This window comes from Hippocampus bargibanti, linkage group LG03, assembly GCF_051943395.1.
Source record: "Hippocampus bargibanti isolate YZ-2025 linkage group LG03, ASM5194339v1, whole genome shotgun sequence".
Classification (NCBI taxonomy): domain Eukaryota; kingdom Metazoa; phylum Chordata; class Actinopteri; order Syngnathiformes; family Syngnathidae; genus Hippocampus; species Hippocampus bargibanti.
This window is the reverse complement of record NC_142736.1, coordinates 15484482-15511708: the sequence shown is the minus strand read 5'-3', so window position 1 is coordinate 15511708 and position 27227 is coordinate 15484482. Positions and strand designations below refer to the sequence as shown.

Genomic DNA, 27227 nt, shown 5'->3' with positions numbered 1-27227 from the left:
CAGTACACGTAGTCAAGTTGCTTTTGCATCTGTGTAATTGCTATCACTTAAGTACAGATCTGAAGCAAAGATAGTGTGTATCACAACTGGAGTTCATAAATCCTTCTGTACGTCTGTGTAAGCTCTCAGTCGTACAGGAGTGGTCCATCGATGAGAAGTTTTCTTCAGCCGTCATCTGTACAAATGTGAAGGTTTCGGACGTTTCGCCTCCTATCCAAGAGGCTTCGTCAGCGAACTAAAGTCTGACTGGTCGTATCGGCCCCATTTATATATCCCTAATGTCCAGACATGGCGGCGCCGGACACAGGATAGGAGGCGAAACGTCCAAAACCTTCACATTTGTACAGATGACGGCTGAAGAAAACTTCTCATCGAAAAATCCTTCTCTACTTCTGTAGTACTTCTGTTGCTCACATGATTTTCATGTTGAATTGTATGGGTGTCTCAGGTGGACTAGCCTCTTCGGTTTCTTCTTTGCGTGGCACATATTCAACCTCTATACTTGTTTTTTTGTTGTCTTTCCCTCGGCTCCAGAGGAAAAGGATTACGAGACAGAAGAGTACAACGCCAAGGAATGATATGAAGCCCATTGTGGTTGCAATGATGAGGGTCTTTACATCAAATGGAAACGGAATTGTGGTCCGGGTCACATTCGCACTTTCTTCGCTGGGTTGGTTGAAAATGAAGGCAAACGTTTTGTTTGGCTGATGAGGCCAATTAGGAGAGTAACTATGCACGAAAAGATGAGCAACTTTCGTGTCATTGCCTGCTGCATTGCTTGCGATACATAAGTAGGTCCCGTTGTCTTGGATTTGAGCATATCGAACCTCGAGTATGCCATCATCAGAAACGGAAAGTCTTGATCCCACAGTTTTGGTAGTGATGTACTCTTTCTTAGGAGACAGCCACATAATGACAGGGGCTGGCTCACCCTCAGCTTGGCAAGTAAAACTGACTGTGGTACCCTCATCCACATGGCTCTCTTGAACCTTGTCATCCACAATCATGGATGTATGGCAAATGAAATAATCAGGTGGTAAGATATCTGGGAAGTCCTTAAATTCCTTTCCCTGCACCAAGCCCGGTGATGCACAGATGGGCTGCTGTCTATTAAAGTTTAATCTCCACCGCCGGCGGAAAACCCATAGCAGGCGACAGTCGCAGGCCAAAGGGTTGTCATGCAAAGCCAGAGTTTCCAAATTGCCCACTGAGTGGAAGACAGACTCCTCCAGGGTGCTCAATCTATTACTAGAAACATTTAAAATGTGCAGATGATTTAGTCCTCGGAAAGAGTAAGGCTCAATGACAATTAATCTGCCACCAGCCAAGTGAAAAGCCTGAAGCTTTTGGAGATTGTGAAATTGGTTCCCTTCAACAGTAAGAATGGGATTGAAAGACAAATTCAGAAAGCGCAAATAACGTAGGTGGCTGATTGCTTGGTAAGGGATGGCCGTAAGATGACAATTTGTGATCGCTAAAGATGTCAGGTTGACTCCAAACAAGCATTTTGGGGTCATGGTATCCAGGGAAGACATCTCTGATATTTCGAGTACTCGCAGTCTATACAGCCGCTTAAAAGAGTAATCCCTAATGGCAGTGATATTCAGATACCGTAATCGAAGTGACAGCAGGTTGTGCAGATGGCTCAGGGCATCAGTGGGCACCGAGGACAGCTTATAACCCTCAATGTTGAGGGTTTCAAGATTGCTGAGGCCATGAAACGATCGTGGCGAGATGAAAACGAGGTCATTGTCACCAACTTCCAGTACCCTCAAGTTGTAGAGCTCCTGGAACATGTAGTCCAGAAGAATGACTACTTTGTTCTCACTAATATCCAACTGGGTCAGGTTGTTGAGGCCTGTGAACACCCCAAGCTGGATGAGCTTCAACTCGTTGTTTCGCAAGCCCAGATGCCGTAGATTCACGAGATTGCTGAAAGCCCCAGACTCAATGGACGAGATGACATTTTCATTCAGCTGGAGCTCCTCTAGCTGTGGGTAGTTGATAAATTCCTCTGGCCCGAGAAGTTTGAGACGGTTTTTGCTCAGATCAAGGAGCTTAGTTTCAGTGGGGATTCCTTCGGGAAAAGTAGACAATCGTCTTCGATGGCACACGACCGATCGCTCTTGGGCATTGCAGTCACATCGGGAAGGGCAGCCGGTGGTTGAGCCAGAGAGGACGGTTCCCAGCATCAGGACTAGGATGGGCTGCCAGCACGCCACGAGGTAGCTGTGCCCCCCTGCCTCAGCAGAGACCATCCTACTGCGAACCTATGGAAATAAAAATAAATAAATACATAATGGCTAAGGGGTGGGGAATGATACAAATGGACTCAGAATTAATGAGACACATTTGTTGGGTTTTCAACATTCGAAATGGTTCAGTTTATTATTCCCTTTGAGATGTGCAGATGCGCTGTTGCGCACTACTCTCACATTCACAGCACACTTCAAATGCATTCAAGTGGCTGATGTGCGCATTATGTTGTGTCATTCTTGCAACATACAAACCACTTTCCTGCTGAAGATATTTGACCTTGCCTTGGGCTTGGGTAGCATCTTTCATGTACCTGATGAACGTAGCAGTATTCCAAGACTTGGTCTCTCTTAATCATAGCTACTATTGTGGCTTGATTATTCTCATAGTGACAAGTACAGCCACAAACATGTTATGTGTGTTTTGTTTGAGCTAAAAAATAGAAATACATAAACAAATAAATAAATACGTAAATTAATATGGATCGCTCAAACAGGTTGAAAACTAAGAAACTAAGAAACATAGTTACTGTATAATAGTATAACAGTAGTGTGTTTGACTGTACATCAACTGGAGATGTGGAGTTGTGCAATGTTCACACCGTCCGCTCATCAGTTCACCAATCCATTCTTAACAACCGAGAGAAAAGTACCCCAATCCTTGACTGAGAAATTGCCCAATTGAAGCGCATTATTGCGGCATACAACTAAAATGTCAATGACTTAAGTGTCGTACAGTTTACATCTTCAGCACTAAGCTGCCTTTCGTCATAAAAGCACATAGAAATTTTGGCTGATTCAGTCCAGCTCATTTAATTTCAAACATAAACAAATCTAGCAAACTTTTCCGCGTTTTTGACAAAATGTAGGCCATGTACTCTACTTTTGAATTCTGTGACAATGCAAATCAGTTTAGGTTAGCAGACAAATATAACAATCAGAATGTTAATGTTTAGCATGATGTAAAGAGCGTGAAACCCGGTTCGGCCTCCCTGGGTGGAGTTAGCATGATCTCCGGTTATTCTGGTTTCCTCCCACAATCCAAAAACATGCATGGCAGGCTGACTCCAAATTTTTCCTGGGGGTGAGTGTGAGTGCGGATGGTTGTTTGTCTCTGTGTGCCCTGTGATTGGCTGGCAACCAATTCAGGGCGTCCCCCGCCTCACTTCTGTTTTTTTTCATATTATAAAATCGTAAATACTGAAGACATCACATATTTAAAATTAAGATGATTACTAATTTCCCTTGTGTTTACATTACATTATTTGGGGCCAATTTACAGCATAAAAAGTGACATAACATTCTTATAATCCTGAACCAATTCAGACAAATTTGATTTATGATACAATGCCTCTGTTTTGTTATATGTGTTTTTATTTTTCTGTTTTAAAATGTTTTATAATGTGCCTACATCACGCACAGTAATTATGAGGTTGGATTTTTCGTTGTGAACGCGATGCAACGCGGATACTGCTCATCAAAAATTGGCCAACCCGAGCTCTGCCCCAGTTGTCATGGTAATCTACAATGGTCTCAGATTGGCACACCACACAGCCAAGCCCATTCAGATAAATTAAATACAAACAGCCCCCTAAACAAAGTAATTTCTGAGGATTTGGGTGAGTGTTAAAATTGTTATATGACATTGAATGTGCCATAATTTCTGATCCTGTATGTATTTTCTCTCAATCATAACGCAGACCTTTTATTAAGATACTTGTGAACTGCTTTAAATAATATTCAGGAACGGGAGGAATATATTATAAGAGAGTTTTGCCAAAATTTAAAATCATGAGTACAGGGCTGTAAGAATAGCAGTTTTCACTTTGAGGCATCTCAGTTGAGTTCACAGAAGCAACTTCACCTTCAGGCTGTTTTTTCCGTCACTGTTGCACCTGTGCGACACCATTTAAAGGCATCACATTCGGAATGGCAGAAAAATTGGAAACAAATGAAACTGATAAGTATTTTACTACCAACAATGAAAAAGTGAATCATAGGCAGAGGCCATGATTTACCAGTGTCACGTGTGAAAAACACATTCTCTGATCATACTGTACTGTAGATATGCAGTAAATGTTAAATGTTTAGATATTAAGCTTGATAATTGTAAAGGCGAGAAATATTGTGCAAGTGAACCAATACAAATTATTCCTCATCACGGGACAGAGCAGATTTAATTTTTCTAAAATCTTACAAGAGAATAGAAATTGCCTCTTGAATTTATATGCGCCCAACACGAACATTTTGTGTGTATGGGGCACATGGCCAAAAAGCTGAGAAGCTGTCCAGGAGATTTACATTCATCCCTCACCGTTTGTGAGCTATACAGTCTGGTGTTGGTCTTCCTTCTGCTTCTATTAAAAGTCCTGTTTAGAAAATTCTTTCAATTTAGATATGTAATCCACCATTCTGAAAATAAGGCCAAGCAACACGAATTTAGTTAAAAATTTAGTTCAAATACTAAAAGCTTTTGAACACTTTAATTGTGATATGCAGAGGGACAGCAATGTGGTCTCACTGCAGAGCAAGCCAGCACAGTTAGCATAGTGATTGTGCAATCCATAGTGAGAAATGTGAAAATTCAGCAATTTTGAAAAAAAAAATCCAAAAATGGTGAAGTTAAATGGAAAAGAATGTTAAAGTACAAATCACTCAATAAATATAACTGCTTAATTAATTTTGTCATTTGATATTTCCAAGGCTTCATACAATAGCCTGCTCAGGCAAAACAGGTTAGGCAACTTTCGCAATGCTGATGAGGGTCGTTATGCTGATGAGGTGATACCGGGGGGAGTGGGGGTAATAGGCCAATCGTTAGTCAGGAATGTAGGAACAATCAGTGGGGCCACAGGGGGGGGTTTCGCGCCCCCCCCAACCTGAGAGTAGGGACCTATCATAGCTGTGTCCGGCGCCACCAGGCCTGGACATTAGGGTTATATATATGGGGCCGATACGACCAGTCAGACTTTAGTTCGCTGACGAAGCCTCTTGGATAGGAGGCGAAACGTCCGAAACCTTCACTTTTGTACAGATGACGGCTGAAGAAACCTTCTCATCGATGGACCACTCCTGTACGACTGAGAGCTTACACAGACGTATGGGGCACAGTTAAATGAGTCACAATATACACGCAAACAAATTAAAAAGGAATGCCATTCAAACGTCTTCTTTAACAATGACTTTACTTGAATAATCAACAAAGATGATTCAACTCTACCCAGTGAGTGCATATTGTTAATTAATAAGACATTAGAGGAAAAGTAATATCATAGAGCCACTGTACGCATAAAGCCAAAGACATGTTTATCTTGTCGACACGTTCTGATTTAATTGTGCCAAGACGAAAATATGAATGAGCATGACAAGCCCTCCTTGCATCTGCTAATCCAAAGCAAATGAATGCAAATGCCATTGTGATTTTCTACCAGAGCACATGCATCATTTATGATCCAGAATGTTGCAAGGAATGAGGAGCGATCTGTGTTATTTGACCTTACAGCACGTATCTCCCAATGACTCCACTTTCTTTTGACCTTGAGTCACACCTTCAAAAAAGAAATAACACCTCATACATATGACCGAGCTCTTCATAAGTGGTTGTCGTACATTTTAAAATAGCTCTTCAAAGCATTGCTTTTTTACTGCATTGTGAGAGGAAAATCAATGTTAGCTCTCATTATCTCCCTCAGTATGTATTTCCTAGTAATAGGCACGAACATCAGCCAAATTTGTTTCCGTGCTGTGACTGTTTTCCTCAGTCTCTGAAGTTTTCTTCTTGGTTGAGTGCTGTCCTATATTGCCACAAATCTCTGCATTGTCTGTCTTCTCTCAATGGCAGAATATGATTGCAAACGTTTCTTAGTCCTGCAGTCTATGCTCAAAAATAAGGGTGTGTTGAATGACTGCAATTTGTTTTCCCAAGTGGTTGCCCACAAAAGAATAATTTGGATACATGTACATTGTGATTATATTGTAAAATCTCCTTAAAATATCTGGAGCCAGATTGTTTTACTTGATGAAATAAAATTGACTAAATTCCACACATCATTTATTGTTCCAGGTTTTAATAGAAGCAGAAGGAAGACCAACACCAGACTGTATAGCTCACAAACGGTGAGGGATGAATGTAAATCTCCTGGACAGCTTCTCAGCTTTTTGGCCAAGAAGCATCTCATTGAAACTATTCCTGAAGCGACAAAGTTGCTCCAGCTCGTGCTCACTGTTCCAGCTGCAACAGTGGAGCGGTCATTCTCAGCACAAAAGACTGAAAACATACAGTCGGAACAGGACTGATCAAGGACGACTTTCTTCACTGGCAGTGATCTCCATTGGACAGAGAGACTTGGACTTCATTTATAAGTAAAGGTAACACGTTGATAACGTTTTTTAATTTTTTTTTTCTATGCTACAGTTTGTATACAGTATATAAAGAATGCTGACATGACATTTTAAACAAAACATGTTAACTGATGCCAATCAAATGGTGAATAAGCTACTCTGTGGAGTTCATATGTTTGTAAATCTGACTGTGATGACGTCAGTGCCTCACCAGCCATGAACCTCACCGCACGTCACTGGTAATAGAGTACATCAGGTTGAGTAATAACAATGATTAATGGTATCAAGAATCCAGTGGGCTGATTTAATTAGTTATTGGCCCAGTCAACATTTTGGAATATGAAAATACAACACAGTAATTAATAATCATTCAATTTAGATTCCACTGATGCAAAAGGTATGCACTAATGTCAGGCTTACAAAATTTCTTCATTTAAGAGCCACACACAGGGCTAGCCACATAAAACAACAGGAAATCAGTTACTATATCATCTGTTCAGTTATGAAATGTGGTTAGAAGGTAAAGTTAACCATAGGTTTTAACATATAGTTAAAGGTTCATATTTGTTGGAAAGAAGGTTAGAGCACAGAATAACAGCAATTAGATTTTTTGAATGCATCGATTGGATGCGCATTTGTCGATCCATTGTCAGATCTCTCTTCACCACAGAAAGAATGGGCCCCATTTTCCGAAACAGTTCATTTGAGCTAGTGGCTATGTGGGCGGGTCACATACTGAAAAAAACATTCAGGGTGGAAGCTCCAAATGTAGACTTCACAGCAGTGATCTGTGATCAGCCTGGCCAACTTAACATTCTAAGTCTGGTTGGGTCATAAATGTACTTTGTACGCTGATTTCGTTTGCTTCAGCAAATCTTTTTCCACTTCCTCAATGTTAAAGACTTTGCATCAGATCAGGCATTGAATTTCAAGCGAATGAGTGAAGCCACTATTTGTCAGGAAGTAAATCGCTGTGTTCACGCCCACAACGGCCCAACAGACCTTTTGCTAATATTTCACAAGAAAGAAAATCCCATCCATGTGGATAGTTAGACTACACTTAGGACTTGAATTGCGCTTGGCACCAAACTACGGCCCAGTGAGCCCGGCAGTCGATGGCTAATGTTACTGTGTTATTCGGATGCAATCCAGGATGCTCTCCATTTTGAAGCGACAAGTGATCTAAGGATGGTAAGTGGGGACCTTTAAAATGTATTCGGTCATAAATGAATGGGTAATTGCATTCAATGTTACATGTGTTCCATTGGGGTGTTCTGTCTGCAGGATTTATCCAAAGAGACTCAATAAAAATGCATTAGAAGTAGCAATGGCAAAAATGCCAATGACACCACACAAAAGATTCATGTGTGATTATTCAAAGCCGTCAGAAAATGAAAATAAATCAATGTGTGCAACGGGTGATTCTACACCTCCAGTGCATTCATTGAAAAAAAAAATGCATAAATCACATGCTACCATTTGTAGTTTTCACGAAGCGGCCAGGAGAATCTGTGAAGAACAAGGCAGGACGCTATCTCTGATTATAGAGATACTCACATTTGATACTAGTAAAACAAACAAAAGTATTCCTCAGGGTCTTTTAGCCTGCCACATTACCCCACCTTAAGTACAAAATATGATCCGAGTGGTTGTTTGTAAGGTGGATTTGTTCAGAAGTTGCTTCAGTGCCGATTTTGTAAAGGAATGGATGTTTAAGTCAAACACTGAATGGGGAAACACAGATGTTCTAACAGTCATAAAATGAATTCACATCAACTGTAGCATGATGACATAGATCCTTGGGTCTTCAGTAAGCCATTACTGAAGCTGCTGGCACATCATTACTGAATGACGTGCCAGCAGCCATTACTTGTTGTTATGCATCGCCTCCTCCTGGAGCGTCAGCTGGTAAGAGGGATTTTCTCCCCGCCCACATACTCAACGCAGCCAATCGTAAGCTCGGTGGACCGGGGCCTGCACTTGTTGGCAACACTTCAGCATAGTCGGGCGGTGATTTGTCAGCCTTGGTGTCCGTCATATAAACATCCAGGCCTTGAACCATCCAATGTGTTTGTGTGCGTGCGTTTGCGGCCAGAAAAAGGCTTGCAATACAAAATCTAACTTACAGCGTCTCTGTCCAAACATTCTTCAACATGCCTGCAAATATGTTCGTGTGTACCGTTTTTTATAACTCAAATGTTTGTAATTTTGGGAGTGTCTGTATTGTGAATCAAATGTAAATGCATTCATTACAAATAAAATCAATCAGATACTTATACAAAACTTAATTTTAACACTTTAACTGTTATTAAATGTGGTTCACCAGAATTGATATGTTGTTATAGCTTATATTAATGTTATTACAGAGTGGCATTTTAACTCAAACATAGTCAAATGCTCATGTGATCAACTTAAGAATGTTATGTTTTTTTGTTGTTGTTTTATTTAACCTACTAATGAAATAATGTTCGGTTCTGCCAATCAGGCAAGACTCATACAAAGTATGACATGCTGATAAAAACAAGGATAATCTTATTCATGGCTGTCCACTGAAATCACAATGACCAGCAGATGTGTAAATTGTGACCAGCATATATAATTTCCATCGGAATTAGCCTAAACAACATTGGAAGAAATTATCTTGGACAAGACATCTGACTCCAAGACTGCGAGGTCTGCATGGGTTGATTATGCAATGTTAAAAGAGGGAGAGTACTGCCTCTTTACTGGAGTGTGGCAGCCACAGTTATGCTTATGCAAATATAACGTGCAGAAGGATGTAACATTTGAGAGATCATCCATTTGGCCTGCATAAATCATCAAAGTCTATCCCTATTTCCCGAAACCAAAGCTCGCCACCTCCATCACCACCCATTGATATAACCTGTGGCAAATCAGCCAACAGCAAAAGGTAGCACTGAATAAATTAAGTGTGATTTTGGCAGAGCTTACTGGCATTTGAAGGAACACGAATGTTAATGAGATGGAAGCTTAGTAAGCATCAACAACCACCCGAGTACAACAGAAAAACAGGCAGTGTTCAGACTTACACATTCATCTGTAAGTATCAATACCGAATACTGGAGGTATTCATTATTGAAGTACGCACATAATCCACTTATGAAGTGACAACCTATGCTCAGACCACACGAGTGGCTGTCGTGCATGTTGCCTACAGCACAAAACAAATGAAATCCATTTGGATGACAAAGCACAAATAAGACATGAAACCCTCCTCAGTGGACCATCCTCCTCCCTCCCACCATCTCAGCCGCTACCTACTAATTTTATTCCTGAGATCAATTTGCTCACTGCCTATCACATGGCACCACCACTGCACCATATAAAATCTGATCCAATACCTCAGTGCTCTAAGCCCACCATCGAGACAGAGTACTTACCAGGACTGTCATGCAGAGAATTCTAATTCAAGCAGCTCCATGTTGCCAAGGAAATTCAAAATGCCTCCAAAAGCATGGGGACAGAGATGCAGTAAACAAGACGTGCTCAGATCAAAAAACCCAAGGTGGATGCACTGTATGGAGCAATGAGATTCTCTTGTCAGTTGGGGCATCCGCAAAATGCCTTCGTCCTCTCCAGATGCGCTAAATCCAGCAGCACTGATAGGCTAAGTAAGCACACAGGCGGCTCTGCTGCCTCGCTCACGCTCGCTTACATGCTGCACCTAACGGAGACCAAAAGGAGGAGGGAGGGCTGATGGATGAGAGAGGTGGAAGGAGGAGCTGCAGTGCCCTGGAAGAATGAGAGGACACATGAAGGGAGTTGAAAAGAAACACCAAGAACTGTCCTCTCATTGCCCTGGCAGCACCATCATCTGATTGGCTGATCTTGTGTTTTTTTTTCCCATCATTATTTTTTTTTTGCTATTGTAAACTGTAATTCAGCTTGTTTCTGGAGAGGATAAGTGACATTGTTAGTGAAAGAGACGCAAGTACACAGCGGATGAAGATAGGAAGGTGATAGATTGTGGAACCTAAAATGACATTTTGTCATTGGAGCATAAACAGCCAGTTTAACTCAATAAATGGCACTTTTGTTATGACAGGGTATGTGGAAGAATTGTACTGTGTGGATACGGATGGACAAAGGCTTTGTTTATCGTCCCACTTATGGATAGGTTCCATTTAAAGTGATAATCATTATCAGTGAAAACCTCCTTTGTTTTGAGTGCAGTGGAAGGTGTAAGATGAAGAGGCTTAATAGGACTGACTGATGTTGCAGAAGCACAGAAGCTGCGAAGAGGCTCCATCAGGGTCTTGCTCGATTGTTTATTTATTTATTTATTTATTTATTTATTTATTTATTTATTTGCTTTGCTTACTATAAATGTCAAATACCTGTACAGTAAATTCAAATGAAAATCCAAACACATGACACTTAGGAACTATGTTTGTGTTTGTTTGGAATACTCACCCAATTCCAAGGAAGATGGGTATGGTGTGTTAGACACAAATAAATCAAGTTAATGAAACGTTCAAAGATGACAAAACATTTTATTGATTATGTGAATGTTGAGTTCCTTCCTATTAAAGAGGTCATGAATAATTAGTAATAATAATATGAATCCCGTTGCCATTTAGTGAGGATAATGATAAAACTAATAATAACAATAATCATCATAATATTAATGGTCCAACATGCGTACACTGTAAACCCGAACAGTACTACTGACTTTAAGTCATTGAGGTCAGTCAACTCAAAAGCCGATTTTTTGTTTCAAAAACTCAAACGTTTTGAGTTTTTGAATGAGTCCTGCGTTTTTAATTTGCAGTAGATCAATACTTTTGAGTTCATGGCAATCGTTTACTCAAACATTTTGAGTTCATGGCAGGAAGCTGCGTGATGACGTCACTGTGTGCTCTCATTGGACGCCGTTTGAATTCTCAACGGCTGAATCTGGCAGAGACCGACGGATTATTTATTTTAAATTAGGGTGGAAAGACAAACAATTGTATTTAATATACTATATATGTATACTACAAGGACCCAGTGTGTCAATGCTGTAGTCGCTCCACAGGAAAGGAATATTTTGGAAAGTCCGTTTGGGGCATTATATCCGCCGCTCGAGCCAAGGACTTCTCCTAATGTTACGAGCTCTTCTGTGGTAAGTAGGAATGTTTTTTAAACGTCTCTTGTTTGTTGAAAGACACAACTGGGTTATTAGGAGAATTGTACCGCGAAGGTTTGTTTGGGCGGTGGTGGAGTAGTATCTAGCACGGGGGGTTGCGAGTTATGTTTGTGTCCGCGAAGGTTCGAGAATAATAGTCAAATGGGTGTTAAATTAAGTTTTAGATGAACTTCAAAAGTAAATAGGGTCAACCGAAATCCACCACACAGGTGCTGCAACACCAGCAGGTTGGTGCTTTGAGTTTACTGTGTTTTAAACGGCAGCACAATAAATCATGCTAATTCAACGTGCAACAGATGTGCTGCCGTTTTAAGAAGGCACTAAGTAAATATAATGCTAGCCAAATGAAATATCACTCTGTACAATTGGTGTAGTCTTAAATGGTCATTCATGTGTAAACATAAAACTTTTTAAATGTATTTTTGAAACTGCAAACACCATTTTTCAAACTGCAAACACCTGACTGGCTTGATGGCATAATTTAATCTGGTAAATTAGATTATTTATTCAATTTAAAAAGTAAACATGGATCAAGGTGTTTTATTAAATTAAATGATTACATTTGTTGTCTGTTTTTTCTATTCAACCTTTTAGCCCCAGGGTGGAAATTGAGTAACACCGCCATTATCTAAGATATGTTTACATTTTTATTAATGCTACATGATTAATTACCCGAATCATATTAAAAATAATACATGTATGTATTTTTTTTATATTGAACAGAATTTTACCTAAACTTAATTCTCCATAGGTCTCCATAGGCCACTGTCTTGGGTTTGAGATGCTGAAGACAAGTACTGCAATGTTAAGCTCTTGTCGCTTTCCCCAAATTAAAACTTGCTTGCTTTTTATCTCCTCTTGCTTTTGATAAAGAACAGCATGATATACACGAGACGCAGTCTGGCCCTTCGTGCTTGCCATGCATACCTATGAGAAGATGACTCACAGTTCTTCAAAACATGCAATGTATGTATTGCCTGACTTAACACAAATGTGTATTGATGTATTTTGCAGTGGGAAGAAGATCCCGACATTGAAAACATTCCTGTCGCACTTCTCTCCGTGACAACTGACAACTAGCGCCATCTTGTTTAACCCCAACAGCATTTCTGTTGTGATAGAAGATGGCATTATTGTGAGATGTCTCCCCAGGTTGGCTGATCCACACCTCCTCTTGTTTGGTTTAATGTATGCACTGCATTTAGATTCTCCCAAAAAATTAATCCACACATTCACCTTCATTCAGAAAACACTGCTGTGTCTTGATGATAACAGACCACTCAAACCATGCCTGCTAAGTTTAAAAAATGATTTGTTTCGCAATATTGAAGGCACCAGCGCTTCCAATATTACAGAACAAAGCAACACTGGATAAGCAATTTCATAGTTTAACTCTGCTTTGTATACCTAAACATTGATGTACTGTTTGTGACTGATTTTCTATTCATAATTTGATGTATAAACCTGGATTTCACCAAAATGTCTTTTTTCGTTTTATATATACTGTTTGTTTTTAGTAAGTTTTACTTTGATTTGCACCTTATGACGTGTACATTGAAATGTATTCTCTAGTATATATTCAAGTATATGCTTGTCAGAGAATTTATTTTTTAACAGAACAGCACAGTATAATTTGTTGTTTTTTTTCTGTTTTGTTTTGTTGTTGTATTTAATTCACATCTTTATCACGATGTTGTGTTAATTACTAAAAAAGAACTGCTCAGGGGTTTATTTGTTGTTTTGGTATGTGGACATGCTGTGCATTTGATACTGTTATCATGAATGTTTTATCAAAGGTTGTTTTAAACCTTAATAAAAAAATGTGCACTCAAACAGACATGTGAGGTGGGTTTTTGTTTTTAGATATAGAAGGCAAATGTAAGTACAGTATACATGAATATGTTTTTTCAGGTAACATAAATTTGAGTTGGTTACGCTTAAATATGAAACCTAATTTTAACTTAAAAATTAAGAGAACAAGAAAACATTAGAGTAAACTGAAAGTACATCTTTTAAGTTCATTCAAACTCATAACATTTAAGTTCAGTCAAACTCATAAAATTTATTTCCACTACTCAAAAATTTTGAGTAAACTGTACAGTTTACTCAAAATTTTTGAGTAAACTATACTCAAAAATTTTGACGTAATCAGTTGCCATATAAATTTTGAGTACTTTCAACTTGTTGGGTTTTACAGTGTATCATCAGAATCAGAATCAGAATCAGAATCAGAATCAGAATCAGAATCATCTTTATTGCCAAGTATGTAGAACACACAAGGAATTTGTTTCCGGTACCTCTGAAGATGAAGGTTACTGATTCGCTGTGGCGACCCCTTGAAGGAAAAAGTCAAAAGGAAAAGAAGAAGAAGAAGATTAATGGTCGCAATCATACTTTGTAATATCCACCCATGCTTGCTGTTTCTTAGAAGCACATAACGCAAGCACATCGGTCGTCACTCATGTGTGTGATATAAATGAGAAAATGAGAGGAGCTGCTTTGATTGGCGGGGAGTCAAATTGATAGTGTTGATGCCCACAATGGCTCAAACCGCTTGTTTTGTACGGGTCTGTGGAAATATTTCAATCTAATCCATCACCATGCTTTGCACAATAAATTAGTTGACCCCCGAGTGATACCCAGAGGCCATCTCAGAAAGGTAAGCCTTAAAAGGCATTTTGTAAACGTACAATACTGATTAAATGTAGGTCATGTAAATTTTTACCAGGAAGCACGTTCATTAGAAATGTAGGACAGTGACTATTAGGAAGTGATTACCGTGATTTGCCTACTAAAAGCCGCAACTTTTGTTCCATGCTTTCAACCTCACGGTTCATTTAATGATACGGCCTATTTAAAGATTTTTTCCAATGGCTGCCAGAGAGCTTTCAAGCAGAACAACAAAAAGAACTGTGAGACACTATTATGTGTCACAGTAAAAACAACCGGCCATGAGAGGGCACATTTCACTTTTGTTTTGTGCTGGACTGCAATTTGAAAGCTGTGTGGCTGGGTCGATGAAAGACTTGACCATACACATTATATTTCTTATGAAGGCTTTATTCCCCACTGCACATAAAAAATGTACAGCATTAATAAAATACAAGAATGAGATATGTCAAATGGGACTAACCAATGGTATACCAATACCAGTATACCAGAACCAATAGTTCCAAACCAATAGTACCAATAGTAAAAAATAATAAAAATGGAGCTGCGGTTTGTGAGCTGTTTTCAGCTTGCTGCGTGTATCAGTAAAACACAGAAAACAATAAATCTCCCCTGCTTACGACTGTTCCCATGACCCATCATGTGACACCGTTTAAACTCCCAAATGACAATATCTGTCTCTTAATATCAGACAGAATACAATGCAGATTGTAGATACATCAAGTCGGAATGAGCACAGCTCATCGTTCATCTCACCACTGTGTGGTTCAAGTCTTACCAGATTTCCCATGAGATTATCCAACATCAGTGACATACAGTCAGGGGAGGCAGGATGTCATCATGGAAATATCAAATGAAAAAATAAATTAAACAATTATATTTATTTAGTGATTTGTACTTTAAAGTTCTTTTCCATTTAACTTCACCATATTTTATGTTTTTTTTTTCAAAATCGCAGAGTTTTTACATTTATCGTTCAAATACTAAGTAGAGGTGAGGCAGCAGCCGGCTGAGCCTCACCATGGATTGCGCAATGACTATGCTAACTGTGCTGGCTTGCTCTGCAGTGAGACCGCATTGCTATCCCTCTGCATATCGCTATTAAAGTGTTCAAAAGCTTTTAGTATATGAACTAAATTTCTACAGTTTAGTTGATGTATATAATGGAGTGTCACTTTACATTATAAACACTGTACTACAGTGTTTTTTCATTTATTTTTATCAAAACTGTGTGCATAGGTGAGGCACACAGTTCTCCTGCCTCATGACAGTGGGCGCTGGTAATTATAGAGATTCTTCTTGCGCCTCCTCGGCTGCAGAATAATAGAATTAGTGAGAGCAAACTACAGTAAATGTTGGGGTAATTCGCTATACGAACATCTTTAAACATCTTTTTGCATCGTTGTTTTTGTTTTGGACTTCCTGATATGTCATCCTGCCTGCCTTTACATGATGTCACATCCCATTGTGTCACATCCAATTGCGTTACACCCTGTCCGTCTTATAAATGCTCTCCCAGTTTCGTCTTTATTCTCTCTTCTTTTGTTTCTGCCCCTCCTCGGCCGATCTCCCACGATGTCTCTGCTGTCTACAAGATTAAACTAATTTATTCTGTTCAACACTTGGCTTCCTGCTGATTTAACCATCCTCTGCTATCAACACCCTGAGAAGCTATGAACCAGGAACGAACGATCACTATTAACCCATTATTATTGGTGCCGAAAGAAACCCGGGTTCTAGCGGACCGGCGTCGAGAGGGGGGGAAGGAGTGTCCCCCGCGTTTCTTCCAGCGGACGAAGCCTTTTTCTTTCGAGGGGGCCGCCTTTCTTCTTGATGCTAGTCGCTCAGGATCGCTTTAACGGGTGAGTGACGCCGCTAGCATGCAGTTATGTTGAATGAATGGATTGATAAGAATTTTTTGGGGGCCAAGGAATTCTAATTACGATCGTATGGATTATGAGTCGGTTTCCATGCGCCTGGCAGACAACAGAGAGTGCATAAGACAAGGGCCCACGTGCGAGGGCCGGGGAGAGATTGAATTCTTGATCTGGATGATTATGATTTTTTTAATGAGTTCGATTCCGTGCGCCTGGCAGACAAGAGTGCATAAGACACGAGGCCCGTAGGGGGGTTGTCCCTTACTGGACGAGTATTATTTTTGTTTAAATGCAGCTGCGATGGATCGTGGATCAACCGTAACATTAATGCATTCATTAACATTAGCACATTTGTCATCGTTGCATGCCATGTGGTGTTCCATTGTCTGGGGAAGACAGTTTGTGGGCAGGGGGGTCGGCAGAGGGGGACCCTTTTGGAGGAGCCGTGTGTCCGTGTCTCTTTGTGTGTCCTTGTGTGATTCTATGTGTGTGTATGGATATCAGAATCAGAATCATCTTTATTGCCAAGTATGTAGAACACACAAGGAATTTGTTTCCGGTCGAACACACTGCACTAGTATCATCATCAAAAAAAATTGCAAAGAGGCACTATACAGTTTCATTTGGGCTACTGTTCAAAGAGTTAATGGCTTGGGGGAAGAATATATATGTCTATGTGTGGTGGCTGTGCTTTGTGTGTGTTGGGCTGAATAACTGAAACCATGGGGAGCGCCTGTACTCTCACACCTCTGACAGTTCATGTGAATGACCAGATGGCTGGAGAGGCCATTTTTTAAAAAAGACAAAAGGCCAGGCTGATGTATTGAGCTACGGTGTGTGAGGGAGGTACTCGGGGGGGGGGGGGGGGGGGGGGCAGCTCCTCCCCACAGGCACCCCCACGCCCCCCAGGCAGCATCCCTGTGGTGACTCCAGCTGTGCCTTGTACAATCCAGCAACATGGAGCGCTCATGATCCCCTCTGGGGAGACACAGTCATTGCAACTTGAGTCAGCAAATCAAGTTACCGAGTGACATTGACAGCGTTGGTTCAAGATTCACAGGAGAAAATTAGGACCTTCTGCTCCATTGTATCAATCTGATCATCTTTTGGGGACACCTGTGAATGATCAACATGATGGAGTTGAAAACATTTTTTTCGGGACACCTGGAAAAAATGTTTTCAAGATTCACAGCCGCATTCTAGAATTGGCTAATTGATTTGTTCGCCGAATGGGTAAATGTTGTACCCCTCTAAAGAAATAAATAAACGGAAAGAAAAGGAATAAGGCGGTTACGTTAACATTCACAAACATATTGTGCAAAAAAACATTGTTCCTGCCTGCATGTAATCTGCCGCGCAGTTCTCTTTTCTCCTTTCACAGGACGAGAGGATGTGCCCTGGGGAAAGAGCCATTTCATTGCAAGAGGATGCGTGGGGGCCGTCCAGATGACTATCCCGTCACATCGAAACACCTGCCCGACCAGGACACATCCCGCGGCCAGGAGGCTTTCGTCTGTGTTCGACATAACGCTATTTTCCCATAGTTCTTTGATGACTACCATCCAGTTGAAACAAAAACTAAGTAAAATAAATAGGCAGGGAAATTAGACTGATTTATGATCCATATCAAACTGGAAAGGCGTGTAATACACAACTTGTAAAAGCATAGGTGTGAGAATAACAGAAGACAAAATCAAGACACATCAACTAGTAAGTGATGACAAGGGGAGTATAAATAAATAAATAAATAAATAAATAAATAAATAGACAGATGACTGAATGAACAGATGAATAAGCCAACAAATAAATGAATAAACAGAGGCCGAACTCGAGTGAATTTGAAGGGGCAAAAGTAAAGTCTTTTTTGTTAGATTTGATAGTTTTTTCATGAAAAGAACGGAACTTGAATCCTTGAATTTAGGATTCCAATATTTCTGTCTGCGATCGGGACAAATAATTTTGTGATCCGACTTCAGGCGAATACAAAATTGAATGAAAATGTGCGCTTGTGTGTGCCTGTGGGCGCTGATTTGGTGAGAGAGAATGTGTGAAATAACTGAGAGGAATGTATGTGTGCCCATGTTTAGACCTTAGCGACCTCTTTTTGATTTAAAGCATTGGTAAATCTAATAAGATAATAATAAAAATAATCAAATAATAAAAATAATCAAATAATAAAAATACTAAAATGTTGTAATTTGATTTTGCTCGCTATCTTAGAGAATAATAATGAATATATACAGTAAAGTCTCATTATATCGATATTCAAGGGAGTCCGAAAAAATATCGATATAACCGGGACTATCGATATATCCGATCCTGCGCCGAACTGCATTAAACAAAAGCCGCCAAAAGAGGGCAGCCAAGCGTCATATAAGAAACGGAGCTGGCCAATGTTGCCTCAAAATGGCACATATAATTCTTTAATGATTGTAAACATGTATGCTTTAATCTTCAGAACTACAGTGTATTTGAAACATATTCATAACTGGATGTGTAACAAGAAAGCATATTATCCGAATCTGAAGCCATTGTTTGGATTCACAAGCAATGCAAGACGTCTTGGCGTGAAGTCATTTTTATTTGCATTTGAATAAAAAGTGACATCGGCTGTCCTTTAATACACAGTATGGAATGTTAATAATTTTCAAAATCATCGCGCTTCAGCAGACAAAACAAGAAACATTGTTGCAAAAAACTATTGCATTCATATACAGTACAGTGGGCATGTACATAACACAACAGGGAAACTGCAACTTACTGTATTATGTATACAATTTAAAAAAGTCATCAATCTTCTTCTGCTTCCCATTTTTACCTTTTAACACAAACACTTCAATCTCGTCTGCTACACACAAGCTAGTGTCTGAAAATGAAAATGGCTCTGCTACACGGGTGCTGGGCACGTAACCAAGTCACCTGACCAAGTCGACCAATGGCGCGACTGATGGCGTGACACGTAACCAAGACACGTGACCAAGTTGACCAATGGCGCGACCGATGGCGTGTCACGTGACAAAGTCACACGGCCAAGTCGACCAATAGCGCGACCGATGGCGGCTCATGTGACCAATTCGACAATGGCGCGACCGATGGCGGCCCACGTAACAAGACACGTGACCAAGTTGACCAATGGCGCGACGGATATATCGATATAAACAACAAAAATAGCCGGCGGGGGATGAAAAGGAGCACCGTAATAACCGGATTATCGTAATAACCAGGTATCGTACTAAACGGTACTAATTATTAATTAGAATATCTTGTTTTCTATCCTTTCACTCCCACCCCAACCCCATCCCTCTTCAATTGCTGCTGTGGACTGCAAATTTCCCCATTGCGGGACGAATAAAGGTATTCTGATTCTGATTCTGATTCTGATTCTGATACATAAAAAGACTAGAAATGTGCAAGGGAAATGAAAATAGTATCGTAATAAGCGGTACTATCGATATAACCGATAACGATATAACGAGACTTTACTGTATAAAATACAGTAAAGTCTCGAGACTTTACTGTATAAAATACAGTAAAAATTTTATAAACAAATCCATGGTTGTGCTATGGGCTCACCAGTTTCACCCATAGTGGCTAATCTTTACATGGAAGAGATGGAGAAACAGGCCCTCACATCCTTCCCAGGGACAAAACCTCGACACTGGTTTAGATATGTGGACGATACTTTTGTCATAATTAAGAAACAAGAAATTCAATCCTTCACAGATCATCTCAACTCTGTAGACTTCAACATTAAATTTACTCGTGAGGACATTCAAGAGAACCAACTAGCCTTCTTGGATTGTAAAGTAATTATAAAAGAGGACAGAGCGCTAAAAACAGAAGTCTTTAGGAAGGCTACGCACACTGACCAATACTTACTTTTTGACTCTAACCACCCTTTACAACATAAACTAGGAGTTATCAGAACCCTCCAGCATAGGGCTAAACTAATACCAACTAGCACTGAAGGTAGAGAAAAGGAGTCAAAACATATCAGGAGAGCACTCACTAACTGTGGGTACCCTCAGTGGTCATTCAACAAATGTCAGAAAGAAAGAATAGCGAACGAAACCAATAATTCTCAAGATTCTAAAAGGAGAGGAGTAGCAGTACCGTACATTGCAGGAGTTTCTGAAAAATTACAAAGAGTCCTTTGGCAACATAAAATTCCTACTTATTTCAAACCGATAAACACGTTAAGGCAAAAATTAGTGCATCCAAAAGATAGGCTACCAAATGAAAAACAAAGTAATGTAGTTTATTCCATACATTGTAAGAATGAAAATTGTAAAGAGCAGTACATTGGGGAGACTCAACAAATTCTCAAAAAAAGACTTTATCAACATCGCAGGGATAATACTAGTGGGCCTCAATCGGCAGTACATTTGCACCTAAAAGCTACTAACCACTCATTTGACGACAATGACGTTAAAATCTTAGCGAAAGAACATAGATGGTTTGAAAGGGGGGTAAAAGAGGCGATTCTTATAAAACAACAAAATCCTTCATTAAACCGGTCGGGTGGTGTGAGGTTCAATTTGGATCGTTCATACAATAGCCTGCTCAGGCAAAACAGGTTAGGCAACTTTCGCAATGCTGATGAGGGTCGTTATGCTGATGAGGTGATACCGGGGGGAGTGGGGGTAATAGGCCAATCGTTAGTCAGGAATGTAGGAACAATCAGTGGGGCCACAGGGGGGGGTCCCGCGCCCCCCCCAACCTGAGAGTAGGGACCTATCATAGCTGTGTCCGGCGCCACTAGGTCTGGACATTAGGGATATATAAATGGGGCCGATACGACCAGTCAGACTTTAGTTCGCTGACGAAGTCTCTTGGATAGGAGGCGAAACGTCCGAAACCTTCACTTTTGTACAGATGACGGCTGAAGAAACCTTCTCATCGAAAATACAGTAAAGTCTCGTTATATCGATATCGGATATATCGATAGTCCCGGTTATATCGATACTATTTCTATGCACGCACGGAGAAAATTACATGCAAACAGGGTCGGATATATCGATAGTCCCGGTTATATCGATATTTTTTCGGACTCCCTTGAATATCGATATAACGAGACTTTACTGTAGTTACCCGCTAGGTTACAATGGAATTATATGTAATTGTGATGATGATTGCTGAATTATAAGATAGAGATGTTTTTTGTGACATTAATGTCGTGAGTTTTCTGAGGTACATGAATGCAGAAGGAGCAAGTCGAGAGGAGTACGTGTTCATCAATTTTCTCTTCCGAGAGCCCCCTGCTGAGCGAGTGCCCGAAGACGGCTAGGATGGGCTCCAGCTCCCCTCATGACTCTCGTGAGGACAGAGCAGCATGGACGATGAATGAATGAAATAGAAATTGTATAAGACGACAGAGTGAAAGAGTGAATTTAGAAAATTATAGGATTATTGACATTTAGATTGAGCGAAAATTTGTTTTGTATACGGCTTGATTAAGCCATTTGAAAAAAGACAGAGTTATTTACGATGCCCTTATCAGGGTTTTTATCAGCACAGAATTTCAAACATGGGTTTAACACATCGAAGCAATTCTGCAGCCCCCACCACATTTCACTGTGTTGAACACGACCAATTTACTCAAGACCGGTCAATTGAAAAATATATAATAAAAAGTGAATAAAATAGGCATTGAAAACGTGGAAACGTAAATTGACCGAACAGGCATGAACATTTTATTGAATGACAAGAGCCTTTATCTCGAATTGGATGGACTCGGCAAATCAGAATCAGAATCGGAAAGCCTTTAGTTCTCCCACAATGGGGAAATTGGCAAGGTAAATGTTGCTAGATTCGCTGGTGATTAATTACTTAATAGAGATTCACCAGGAAAAGTTGATAGATTTATTAAAATAATGACATGACGTGACATGATCATTACGCTTGTTTTGACTTGTCAATTGTCATTCCCCTGAAGTCAAAGGAAAGATGATTCATATATACGATATACATATTGAATTTGATGATGATAACACATTGGATTTGATTGGATTCACCTTTTAGTTTCCAAGCGGAGAAATTGATTTTAAGAGCACAAGGTTGATTGGCAAAAAATTATGACTAACTTTTTTTCATTATACTTTTTATGCAGATGATGCGAGCCGCAACAATTCGCAAACAGAGGATGGTGGTTGAGATATTATTCAATTTGCAGGGAGACTTTAAACATTTTTAAGAAGACAAGATAACAATTAATTTTAATTGCATCACACATTGGGAAATTAGTAAAAACTTGCAAATGTCTAATATGGAAAATCTGGCCAAGAGCACCAAGGCAGGAATACTCTGAGGATGTTGATTGGGTAAGGTGGTCACGTGCAGAGAGATCATTTGATGCCTGGCTGGCTGTTCAATTTGTGGTGAGACGGATTAATGGACTGTGAGATGCACAAGTCACTTGCATCCACCCATCCTGTGATTTTCACGGCACACACGCTGCTGAATCACAATTGTAGCATCCAAACTTAATTTTGCTTCTTGATGTCTTTGAAACAAAATGTAATCTCTATTTCATTTTCATAGGAGATCCGACAGGAGAAGCCGCAACAGCTGGTGAAATACACCTGTACATCTAGAGTTTGGTACACCCAACTGATGATTTGGGATCTATGACAAAGCTTCTATTGATAATAGTTTAGATTTCCAAAAGTATAGTTTTTGCCGTTTTCTCAAATGCACGACAAGGTGTATTTTGCACATATTTGTTCTGTGGAATTCTTCAGACACATTTTTTGATGCTAGACATTCAGAATGCTCTACGAATATTTCTCATCCAACCATCTCAGTGTTATATTGTACTGGATTTCACGACGAATTGTGACAATTAGGCTTGATCGAACGAAAAATATTCAACGTTGGAGATGCGATGGAGGAAATCCAATGTTTATTAAGACAGCCGCAAATGCTAAATTATCTTCTGGCTGCCTTTTGCGTACGGTGATGACATTTGTCAGTTCAAAAGTTACAGCTAAAAAGGCAGGGTCACCTGTTGAGATTCATTTGATTACGAATTATTATTATTATTAATTGAATGCAGTGCACATTAAAGTAATTGACTGCAGTGCACATTAGAGGAATTTGTCGCCGTTCAGGTTAGTAAGTGTAAAATTGGCAGATAAATTGAGTGTGTTGAAGAGACTTAATGATGTTGCTGCTGAGCAAGAAGTTGATGGAAGATTGATAGCCACTCAGGATCGAGCGAGGATATTCTTACTAAGTGTTTAATTGTAGGAATCCTTGAAAGAATTTCACTTTACGGGTGTCCAGTGTTTGTTGTTTTTATGTACAGTAATTTCATTTCACACTATTACCGCGATTACCTTGGGGGAGGGAAGTGCACTGACGCTGTAGTAAAGGAAGTAAAACACCTCCATCTTGTGGAACAACTTTGCAACGGCAGTTCTATTTTCAAAAGAAGAAAAAGGGCAACGCCAACTTGTGCATTGCAATTCACCCTGAAATACAATTTTTGCCCAATCGTTATCATTTCTATACAAGTTGTTTGTAAAATACTTCCACTGTACAGTTACACGAGAGACTCTTCTGACTCTGAGTGATATGATTTGATTTTTTTTTATTTGATTTGATTTTTTTGGTGGTTACATGAAGTTTTATATATATATATATATATATATATATATATATATATATATATATATATATATATATATATATATATATATATATATATATATAAAATATATATAAAATATAAAATATATAAAACTTCATGTAACCACCAAAAAAAATCAAATTATATCACTCAGAGTATATATATATATATATATATATATATATATATATATATATATATATATATATATATATATATATATATATATATATATATATATATATATATATATATATGTGACGGGTGTCACAACAGTGACTGTCTTCATCTCCACGATGCTGCCGTATTAATGAAGACGAGACGCGTGGATGTGTCTTTTTATTTCTTTTATTTCTGCAACACAGTATGGCAGAAGGGATGGGTGAAGTCGCATGGGTTTCGTCTTGTGATTAACCTGAATCTCCTCGAGATTGTTCTCAAATGCAAAACATTGTAGATAACAAAACAGAATTAACAACGTGTGATCGTATAGTGGTTATTTACAGAAAAAGAGAATACAACACAAGTTCACTGTTATTTACAAGATGTCCCTGAACGCATCATGGGCGGAGACTCAGCAGAACACGCGGTGCGCTTGTAATGGCTGGCGCAGTTCAACCAGCCACGGACACTCACGGGCAAATGAGACACGACACAAGAAACTAAATATTGTTCAATAAAACGAAATGAAACAATTATTACCTGCAACACAGTATGGCAGAAGGGATGGGTGAAGTCGCATGGGTTTCGTCTTGTGATTAACTGCGCAATAGAAAAGCACTATGAAGCTAAGTTCCACTCGACAAAACGTGAAGTAAATAATGACACAAAAAGTAATCTGGACTCGAATGAATAAGGGAACTAATTAGATAACACTAGACAGTAAAAAAGGGGAAACAAAATAAGATATTGTCATGAAAATGCGCGTTAATCAAGACCAACAGAAAATTGCGACTCACCCTGAATCTCCTCGAGATTGTTCTGGAAACTATGGGCGGGACATAGTGCCACACTGTGCGCCGTTGCGTCACTTCCTTCATAATTTAATAACCTAAGTGTACAACTCCGTTACATACACCCCCCTTAAATTATGCAGAAGTGAGGCAACATACACACGGAAGACAACAGAAAGACCAACAGGCACAATAGACAAGGTTATCGGGCAAGGATGTACAAGAATGCTGTCTAATTATGTCACTCATCTGACCAACTACGTCAGGTGACTGGAGTAAGGGATCTGTCGCCGGTGTGTCAGGGTCTGTGTGCTCGTCGGAGATGCACTGTACTGGGTCTGGGAAGGAACTCTGTCCCCACTAACATAAGTGGCCTCAGCTCGCACCTGCCCATTCCCCTCTGTACAAACTACATCACCCTGCATAGCACTACATAACTGTGACAGACTGGAGAAAGGTATCTGTTGCTGGTGTATCAGTTGTCTGTGCGCTCGTCGTAGATGCACTGCACTGGGTCTGGGAAGGAACTCTGTCCCCACTAACATAAGTGGCCTCAGCTTGAACCTGCCCATTCCCCTCTGTACAACCTACACCACTCTGGATTGCACTATACAACTGTTACACGGTTGGGAAGCCTCTACCAACACACTCAAAGGTGTGCTACTTGTTACATGTAAGGAGCTCATTCTTAGACTTAAGACACAAAAACACGTACATGAAAAAAAAAAGCACACTAATTGCAAAACAGCAGGTCAGACAATTAACACACTACATGTATTTCCAAAACGGGGGTCGACACACCGTCCACCGAGTGATGGGACTGCACAGCGTCTTCATTGTGCAGCATCGCGGTCCCGGTCCGAAGTGGAGAGTCACTTGTGAATCCGGGTCACGGCACCAATGTGACGGGTGTCACAACAGTGACTGTCTTCATCTCCACGATGCTGCTGTATTAATGAAGACGAGACGCGTGGATGTGTCTTTTTATTTCTTTTATTTCTGCAACACAGTATGGCAGAAGGGATGGGTGAAGTCGCATGGGTTTCGTCTTGTGATTAACCTGAATCTCCTCGAGATTGTTCTGGAAACTATGGGCGGGACATAGTGCCACACTGTGCGCCGTTGCGTCACTTCCTTCATAATTTAATAACCTAAGTGTACAACTCCGTTACATATATATATATATATGATACAAATATATATAAAAATATATATATATATATTGTACTTGATTTCAGTAAGTATTTGATTTTGTCATTGCTGTGGTGTGATTGTTGACAAGATCAGTGGCGCTGGGCGATGACGTCAGCAGGAGGCGCCAAGGACCAGCTGGGGAGTGACTGGGAAGAAAGATGGCATTGGAGGCTAAATAAAGAGTTACCCACGTTAACGCACAGCTGGACTCACGTGTGCCTTATTTGACAACACGACATGGTGTCAGAAGTCCTGTAGTTGACGTGGTGTGCGCGAAGAGGCTATTTTGGAAACGCGGCGGAGAGAAAAAGGCAACATGAGCGACGTAGAGGATGGAACATCAGCACGGGCTAATGGAGCCATGGCGCGAGGTGCACAGCAGGCTGCGGGACCAGTCGTCGCCGCGGGGCCGCGCGCCACGTTCAACATCCAGCCGCCAGAACCCTTTGACTTCTCAAAACCGCAGGAGTGGGAAAAATGGATCAGGAGATTTCGAAAGATTTCGCCTGCAAGTAACCTTAAAGCGAGTTCTGAAGAAAATCAAGTAAACACACTTATTTACTGCATGGGTGACGAGGCTGATGATATTTTACGCGGGTTGAATCTGACGGAGGTTCAACGGTGCACGTATCAAGAAGTGCGGAGGGGACTCCAAGACTTCTTCGTTGTGAAGAAAAATGTCATCTTTGAGCGTGCAATATTCAACATGCGCTATCAAAAGGAAGGGGAGAGTGTGGATTCGTTTGTCACTGCACTGTATGCCCTGGCAGAGCATTGTAGCTATGGGAATTGGGAAATTAGTAAAAACTTGCAAATGTCTAATATGGAAAATCTGGCCAAGAGCACCAAGGCAGGAATACTCTGAGGATGTTGATTGGGTAAGGTGGTCACGTGCAGAGAGATCATTTGATGCCTGGCTGGCTGTTCAATTTGTGGTGAGACGGATTAATGGACTGTGAGATGCACAAGTCACTTGCATCCACCCATCCTGTGATTTTCACGGCACACACGCTGCTGAATCACAATTGTAGCATCCAAACTTAATTTTGCTTCTTGATGTCTTTGAAACAAAATGTAATCTCTATTTCATTTTCATAGGAGATCCGACAGGAGAAGCCGCAACAGCTGGTGAAATACACCTGTACATCTAGAGTTTGG

General features: G+C 40.2%; 1 protein-coding gene and 1 long non-coding RNA gene across 3 annotated transcripts in view; both read right to left on the bottom strand.

The window, feature by feature from the left end:
- lingo1b (leucine rich repeat and Ig domain containing 1b) overlaps positions 1-27227 on the bottom strand; it is a 44349-nt gene that overhangs the window by 1677 nt on the left and 15445 nt on the right. Inside the window, exons 2-3 of one of the 2 annotated variants that reach the window (XM_088991283.1) lie at positions 14043-14080; positions 1-2270 (exon numbers count right to left, since the gene is read on the bottom strand). The exon at positions 1-2270 is cut by the window's left edge and continues 1677 nt beyond it. In XM_088991283.1, coding sequence (XP_088847409.1) covers positions 411-2258 — 1848 coding nt within the window. In that variant the 5' untranslated portion in view covers positions 2259-2270; positions 14043-14080 and the 3' untranslated portion in view covers positions 1-410. Of the gene's footprint in view, positions 2271-9997; positions 10332-14042; positions 14081-27227 lie in introns of those variants that run through there. The other variant, XM_088991282.1, reaches the window with a different exon arrangement.
- Positions 24255-26045, bottom strand: LOC148900457 (uncharacterized). The gene is made up of 2 exons (XR_016114351.1): positions 24882-26045; positions 24255-24684 (listed from the first exon to the last, which is right to left on the bottom strand). It is a non-coding gene; the product is annotated as an uncharacterized LOC148900457 (long non-coding RNA).